Genomic DNA, 8,655 nt, shown 5'->3' with positions numbered 1-8,655 from the left:
TTTTTTCTGTGAAAAGAAAATAAATCTTCTGAAACAAAATTAAATTCACATAGCATTTCATCAATTGAAATTATTTTCAATAATATTGTGATTGAGTTCAGCCAAACCCGCTCAACCAACAATGATATTCAGGATTTTTTGTTTCTTTGAGAGAACAACTTTTGTTCCCCCAGGAGTTTCACTATATTCTCTTTTAACTAGAATTTATGTTTTCATCAGAAGGTTTTTTTTTATTATTATCTAGAGGAAAGTGTCAAGACAACATATTACTTCACTGCCTTGTTTCAGTGAGAGGCACCGTTATCGAATTAGAAATGGTTTTTTCACATGTTTGTTCATGCCAGATGTTCTATTGATGTATGATCTGATCTGATCTCATATGATGTATGATATGATATGATGAGCATCAAATTTGATTATTTGTGCATGAACTTAAATTATGTGTGGTCATGGGTTGGATATCTGTAAATCTGAGAGCTTTTCAAATAAAAGTTCTGTTATTGTTTATAACCAAGTAGAATTTGATCCACCTAAAAATGAGTTATCTAAATCAAAAATGACTTGATCGACAGGAGATGCCATTATCCCAAACTGCAATGTGGATATATTGTATTAAAAGTAGAGATTTTTGTAGTGACATCTTCTTCTGTGGGCTTTTGGTAATTGTTGAGTTCACTATCTTTGCGTCAGCTGTGCTCTACACCTCCGCTCTGACTCTCTTTCCGATTCCTGCTCTCACTGCCGCGCAGTGTCTCCTGGCAGTGTCTCCACTTGCCTGAACTGGGGACACTTCCTGTCAAACCTATGGGATTTTCTGCTCGTCTTCTCTTTGCTGTGCTGGTGTTAGCTTGCGAGGGGCATCTGCAGCAGCTGCGAGGGGAGCAGCGTTCTGTAGCCGGCTTTAGAGGGCACGGAATGTCATGTCTCCTCTGCAGGTAAAGCCAGCTGCATTTCTGCATGGATGCTGCACTGCCTGTCCCATACCGCACCTGTGCCACCGTCTTTATCTGTGTCATCCCTGCTTTTCTCCCTTCTCCCTGCATCTGACGATCCGTAGATTATGCTGCAGTTTCCTCAGAGTGCATTTTTGCTGAGCAGACAGCAGGCTGTCTGCTAATATGAGTCTCTAGCTGTAATATTTAGCTTCCTGTGCCAGAAATTTATTATATTTGTGGTGGGGGGCTTTTTAAAAAAACCGATGAGATGATGATGAAAAAAAAATCTTTCTTGCCCTACTTCTGGCTCAAATGTTTCTACTAAAAGCAACTCTGCAGATAGCGTTATATAATATCGCAATGTGACTTTGCTAAATGAGTGTAATGTGAGTCACCGTTGAGGATGATGCAACACAAGATTGAGAGTCACAGATCAACACTGTATCACCTTGCCATTACTTTGTCAGTCTGTTATTTAAAGATTATGCTATATCTTAAACTATGTTGTGCTATTAATGGCATGGGAGGGTCTAACATTTTTTTAGGAGATATTAAAGGTATACTGCACAATAACTAGGAGGGTTTTTGATGACTATAATCTATGAATAGTTGTAATAACTACTGTGGATAAAATTTCTCACCCATTGAAATTTTCACATTTTGTCATTATGCAACCACAAATGTCAAGGCTTTGATTGGCTTGTGTGTGACTGACCAAAATAAAGTAGTGTATAAATTGGATGCAGGCAAAAATATATATGTTGCTTTGTCAATAGGCGCCTGAAAAATTGTTGCAATTATAATGCAATATATTGTGGAGCCACTTTTCCTTACAGCTGGGAATTTCTGGAGGTATCACTTCACTAACTTTGTACACCCATTAATTGATTTTTTTTTCTATTCTCAAAATAGCTACTGCTCATGCCGACTGAAGAGTATTGTTCAAGTCTTGTCAGGGATTCTCATTAGACCTTAGGTCTGTACTTTAACTGGACCATCCCAAAGCATTAAATTGCTTTGAACTGAACTAATCCATTGAATCTCTGGTTTAATGTTGAAACTTGTTGTCCTGTTGGAAAGTGAAAGTCCCTTGTCCCTGATGATACTGCCCAGCATGATACTGCCACCATCACTGGTCACTCTGGGAATTGTGTGTTCAGGGCAAAGTGCTGTGTTACAACACACACATTGCTACACATGTCAATCTCATTAAATTCCAGTCAAATATATTAAAGTTTATGAGTGTTCTGTGACAAAATGACTGTGACAATAGTCCAAAGGTTGTTAGTAATTTTGGATGATCTGTACATATACATATATAACAGTACATGAAGTTTGTTTTGGCACTTTGCCTTTCTTTCCATTTTTACGATAAATTCAATATTAAATTTAAACACCCTCAAATTATCTAAGTAAACAAAGAAGGCCCAACAACAAAATCTTGAAATATACCATCGTTATTGAATACTAATGAATTTCAGTAAGAGCTAAATGTGTTTCAGCTTAGTAAAAATACTCGTTTATGCATAACAAACACTACTTATCTTAAATGTATGGTTCACGTGAGAGTAAACAACAGATATTTTATTATAGTAAAAGAAAAGTGAGGTAGGTGAAACAGTAATAATGTGTTATTATTTATGCAATTACAAGTAAAGCAGCCAGAGTGTATCCAACATTTTTATCTGCTTATTGCTGCCGGCTTGCTGATCTCCAGCAGTGATTGGGTGAGAAGCAAGGTACACCCAGGACAGGTTGCAGACTCCCTGCAGAAAGCCCCAGGCCTTTATTAAAACCCAGGAACCTCTTCATATAAGGCAACAGTGCTAACAAGTGTTCCAATTACTTTGTGTATTGGTATGACCACAACCATACTAGTTTAATTTTGACAATGATTTTTTTATTTTTTTTTCCCAGGTGTTTAACAGTGAATAACCGATGTGTGTGTCTCTTCTCTTCAGGTCTGACAGTGCAGCGGACAAAATCAGGTAAGCCTGCTCTCTGCCTCTCCTTTTTTACCTGCAGAAGTGCGCAGGGTGCCTTCATGCTGCTTGCTACATACGGTGCAAATGGGCTCACTGTCCGCCCTTTTGCCCTGACTCGCCCAGCTTGCATGTGACACAGATTTGTGGCTTTGTCTGCCAAACCAAGGTATCTGAATACGGTTTTGCACTCGGAGAAGCCACCGTTGAATACAGTTGCAAGCCATGGAATGCTTTTGTTTGCTTTTACGGGACAAACAACATCAGACACAAACAGGGCTTTGTGAGTGGGACACCATGGTGGAGCTTTTATGCATCCAGCCGGCCAGCCGATGGCATATCAGTGGTCACTGTGCGTCCAAGCTGTGGGCAGGGACGCTTTATTGCTTGGGATGTGAAAACAGCACTGCCACATGAGACTCTGTGGCTGTTCTTATGCAAAAAAAAACAGTTGAAGGCACACATTGCAGAGGGTGAGTGTGGTTATATCTGGCATCGTAAGACTTTTAAGTTGTGCGTGAGATATGCTGGGACAAGAAAGTGATAGTCATGAATAATATTGCTGGAAAAAGTTTGATGGACTGAGTTTGTCTTAATCAAATTATGAAACATCGTCCTAAGCCTTCTTTTCAATCTCTTTGTGTTTTTTATTCCATCTTGTTTCCCATGATCTTTATTTGAACTATGCCATGTCTCTTAAATGCTTCTTTTTCCTTTTCCTTGTTGCATATTTAGGCATTATGTTTGGTGCCTTTTATAGCTGAGGTGAATAACTGCTACCTGCTTTTGAACCTGAGAATTTGCTTGTTTCTCTGCAAATGGCGTGAAAGTTGTTTTCTCTTTGATGTGCGCGTCTTTATATTTGTTTGAGAGAAGTGGTTGTCTGAGTTGTAGTTGTGTCTGTGAGGAGGGCTGTGTTTGTGTATGTCTGGGTTGATATGCTTTAGATGTTCAGTCATGCGAGCTGAGTGACTCTCCCACCGGTCTTGAATTAAACCACTAGGAGTCTCTGTAGCCCTTTCAGTCCAGCGCTTTCTATTTAAAGCAAGTAGCTGTGCCTGTATAGTTTATATTGAGTCCTGGAAGGGGTTACTGCCATTTTGTTTTAAATAATTCAGTTGTTCATTTTTTTTTTTAAATGGCATAAGCAACAACAGATGAATGTTGGCTGTTTATTATTATGGAGATACAGAAAGCTGCTGATTATTTTGTTTTTGTACCAATTGGATAAAAATTTAAGGTGCTGATAAAATGCAAATGTGATCTAAAGTGCAGCAAATTAAACATCGTTGGCCTTCAATGTTTAAGTACATATAATGTATATGAAAAGTGCATACATCCCTTATAAAACAGAAAAGGGTTTTAGTATTAAAAAATTAAACCAGGAAAAATCATTTTCCTCTAAAATTGAAATAGAATGTGCTGACTAAATGAACACTGTTTTTAATATGATACATCCAGTAAAATTCCTCTGGAAAATCAAATTTATACCTGCTCACATAAATCAACACTAGTATTAAAACATTAGTCAGTATTATTAAGTTATCAGTCATAAAGAAGAATCTTTTAAACTGTACCATTTAACTGACAGAACAGTGTTTCACTGAAATGTGCTTTTTTTTAATCATTTTGCTAATGCTGCAGTTGGCAAAGAGATTGCAAAAGATTAAAATGATCTAATTTTACAAAGATACTAATATGCATTTGTTTTTTTGTTTTCTTTTTCCGATGTTTTAAATGCAATGCAATTTGTAGTTTTTTTTTTTTATAAATATATTTAACCATAAAACTTAGAAACCATAAAACAATCAAACTTGCTCTTTTATTTTGGATTGGTTCAATATTTTTCACATCTATGTCTTATTCCCAATCTACTATTTGAGTCAACTCTAAGTAAATCTATCAGAACAATAAAATGCAAAAGCATTCCAGAAATTTCCAAAAGAGTTTACAGAGAAACAAATGGGTTATTACTAAAAATAATAGTTTAATTGATGGAATTAAATGAGTATAACTTTTTGTGGAAAGCTGATGGCAAGTTAATTCATTCAGTGTAATGTGGTGTTGTAATTAACTATTAAAGCCACAGTTGTTCATTATTGTTTTCCAATTTTTCCCTCTTACATTTTTTTTTCAGGCTGTATGAATTGATCATTCTATTCACATCTAAGGTATTTCCCCGTTCAGAGTCACACAGGATGTGCAAGCTCAATGTTTACTCACATAAACTGTAAATTATGCATGTAAGAAGCCCCATGTCTTTGGAGTAAGGTACTACTGCAGTTAGAAACTTTGCAGAATTGTCTGATTCATAATTTTCATGAATGTCAATAATTGTGTGTGTACTCTGCCTTTGCTCTATGCCATCATTACTGTTCTGCCTTCCCAGTTGCTGGATTATTGATCATTGTCTGTAGTTTGAGATATTAGTCCCCAGTGATGTGAATCGGCATAATATGATCCTACTCTTAACTTTGTGCTAACAACTGCAGAAAAGGGATCTAGTGTATTAGTTAAATGATATCCTCAACATAAGTCAATTTTGACCGTGAAGGGGTCTCGGCATTCTATGAAAAGAATGTTGCGAAAATGTGCTTAACTTTTAATGTGTCATTCATTTTGAATATTATATCAATTTTTAAACTGAGATGATGATGTTAGTTTTGACCCCATTTTTATTCTTAGTGTTTCTCATAGTTCCTTATAATGTCCTGCATCAAGTCAGCTCCAGCTGTATCCATGCAAAGCACATTGGCTCCCCATAAGGCTCCCCACCTAGATCATCACAATCATCACCTAGATTGTGATGATCTAGGTGATTTTTTATTTATTTATTTTTTTTGCTGTTTTGTTCAATTAGGTCATCGACTTTGCAGTCAATCGTCATATCTTCAAGATGTTATGAATTCATTTTGTGACCTCTTCTCCATATTTTTTGTGCATATTTGTACACATTGGTGCTGCCGCTGAATCGCTGATGTGGCTCATCATAGAGATGCTGTGATGCAGGCGCATGAAAACATGCCTGCAGCATATAGATATGAGGAGGAGGGATGGAGAGAGTGATGGTGAGCGAGGGTGGGGGCGGGGTGAAGAAAAGATGTGAAGGACCACCCTCATCGAGCAGAGTCACTCTCAGGGAGCCTACCAAATGTGCCTTCCCACACACACACCACGGCCGAACAGCCAATCAGAACGCTCTCAGCGGTGACCCATCCTCCCTTGTACAACTGCTCATCCATGGCTCAGCAAAGCAGTAGCGAGGTCAAAGAGTAGGATGCATGCCTGTGCACCACCTGGACTCAAAGCAGAAAATTGGGCGTGCGTCATTTGCGTGGAAAGCCGGCAGTCTGACCCCAGCTGGGATTATTAGCAAGGAAAAAGAAGTTCATCATCATTTCAGCCTAAACAAAACTGTGCTCTCTGAGGAGAGTTTTAGGCTTGATAAATGGGATAACGAAGGTCTAAGATATTATTTCTCCCCCCGACTCAACTCGGATGCGCTGCAGATCAGATGCAACGGGAAGATTTTGAGCTGCAGTGATAATGACAAAGCATGTGGGACAAGCTATAGTTTGATGCTGTAACAGCAAGACAGTGATTGAAGAGAGACCATGAGAGCCAGGAGAGAGGCAAGGATGGTGTCTGCCTGTTCACCATGCACAAACATAAGGTCAGCTGCTTTTCCTAACTCAAAGAACATAAAATGCATGACAGACCTGGAGGGATAACATTAATCACAAATCATTTTATATTCAGTCACCAAAATATCAAAACAGATTTAATGTAGGTTTGTAAGAGAAGTTGAATATTGTGGACTTCTTCTTGTTTCTCTGTTGGCTAGTATTAAATTTGAGCCCACAGATATTAACGTAACTTTTTCCAACCAGAATTGTCGATCTACATGTTCATATTGTTACCCAACTGTGGCCTTTTTTTTTTTTTTTTTTGACCTGTTCTGCTATCTCTGTAATCTACAGCCTTTTGAATACCTTTTATTTTTCTAAAGTTTCTTTTTAGCATTTAAATGACTGGATTAGCTTTTGCCAAATCTGGTTATTACCATTGTGATAGTACAATGCATCGTTTTTTATTATTCTCATTTTGTGCAGAAAGCGCTAGATTAGCCTGAGTTTTAAATACCTTTTTTTCAGCTTACGCTTAGATGTCCTGGAAAAAATGAGTCAAACTGATTTATAAATGCATCAGTCGTCTATAATCAGATGAATGCAGGGGATGTCCTGAGCCAGACTACTCCTTACGCACATACACATTTGTGCAGCGAGGATTTTCCAACTAGCCTTTTAGTCACTGATGTGCTCTCTGCTCCCAGGTTCCATTAAAGGCAATTCAGTTAGATTCACTGAGGCTGTCAAGGGGGATGCAGGGCGGCCCTAAGGCTAATTTACTTTACCTTTAGGTAAACGTCTCTAAGCCCCTTAATAATAAATTCTAAATGATGGTCTTCATCGCCAAAGGAAGTGCCTCAACAATTCTCGGAATAAAAAAAAATAAAACTAAGACTACGCTTCTGTTTGTTATCCAAAACATGGAAAAAAAATATAATCTTACTTTCATTTTTTTATTTGATTTCAATAAAATCCGAGTTTCCGAGTACTTCATTGGGAAAACAAATGGTAAATTAGAATAATTACAACATACTTTATTTGCAGCATGAGACAAAGTGTCGCTTTTTATTGCCCGTACATTTTATTCCCAACCTTCAATTCATCTCTTATTTTCTAATTAGTAATTATTCAAACTATAGTAATCTTACGTAATTTCCATGTATTTACTGTTATCACTATAACACCAGATGTAAGACAGTGAATTTGTCACCATCTTCAAAAGATTAGGTTTTCAAGGAACTGAATTAAATAAATTAAAGCCTATTTTCTTTATATTAGTTTCATTTAATTATAAACTATTTCTATAAGACAATATGAACCCGAGTGGCAAATGTCCTGTTGTAATATCACTGGCTCTACTCTAAGACAGCTGTGTGAGCCACGCTGAAGGCGGTTCATTATGTACTCCTCTCTGTAGATGTGTCTGTCATTGGCACACCCACTTACTGCCTTTGTAAAGGGCTTGTTTTCATGCTGGGTGGACATCTGCCTCACTGCAGCATTGTACAAGGACATATGTGCCTGGCACATATGCCATTTAATGATATAAACACTAAATATAGACCATTCTTTGTTTTTCAGCAGCTCTGTCTGCAGTCAGAGCTGAACTTGATGCCAAATTAGTTTGTTTTTTTTGTACACAGGTTTAATAATAGAATAAAAATGTATGGGTTCTTGCAAAGAAGCCATTAATCTGTCAGTTATTACGTGAAGTGCAAATTAAGGCATCGAGAATGCTGTACGTGTTTATTGCTTCAGAGACGGCTAACAAGACGTATTAAACCTAATTATGCACAGTATGTCTGGATTATTCACGTCACTTTGAATAAAGCAAACTGTATCTGAGCGGGACTTGCGTCTGTACCCAGCAGGCCACCACTGATGACTAACTGCGGCGGTTCCGATGACTCACTGCATACAGCACATATGTTCATTAGCAAAAGAATCCCACTGAATTTGTCCGAGGTTCAAAGATATTCATACTGGATAACGTTTTCACGCCTCATCTCACTGCAAATGCAAACTTCAGTGTATTTTTATTCAGATTTTATGTGATAGAACAACACAAAGCAGCATATAATTGTGTAGTGGATAAAATGAAGCATGTTT

At 37.6% G+C, this 8,655-nt stretch overlaps 1 protein-coding gene across 11 annotated transcripts in view; it reads left to right on the top strand.

The window, feature by feature from the left end:
* The window catches only part of gramd1bb (GRAM domain containing 1Bb), a 100,487-nt gene that overhangs the window by 34,196 nt on the left and 57,636 nt on the right, over positions 1-8,655 (top strand). For 8 of the 11 annotated variants that reach the window (XM_016662847.1, XM_016662845.1, XM_007575940.2 and 5 more), the window contains one exon: positions 2,897-2,923. In XM_016662847.1, the coding sequence (XP_016518333.1) occupies positions 2,897-2,923 (27 nt within the window). Of the gene's footprint in view, positions 1-733; positions 936-2,896; positions 2,924-6,180; positions 6,591-8,655 lie in introns of those variants that run through there. The other 3 variants (XM_016662854.1, XM_016662853.1, XM_016662851.1) reach the window with 2 other exon arrangements.

This window comes from Poecilia formosa, unplaced genomic scaffold (genome assembly GCF_000485575.1).
Source record: "Poecilia formosa unplaced genomic scaffold, Poecilia_formosa-5.1.2 Scaffold392, whole genome shotgun sequence".
Taxonomy (NCBI): Eukaryota; Metazoa; Chordata; class Actinopteri; order Cyprinodontiformes; family Poeciliidae; genus Poecilia; species Poecilia formosa.
Note: the sequence above shows the minus strand (reverse complement) of the source record. Positions and strands in the feature narration are given on the sequence as shown.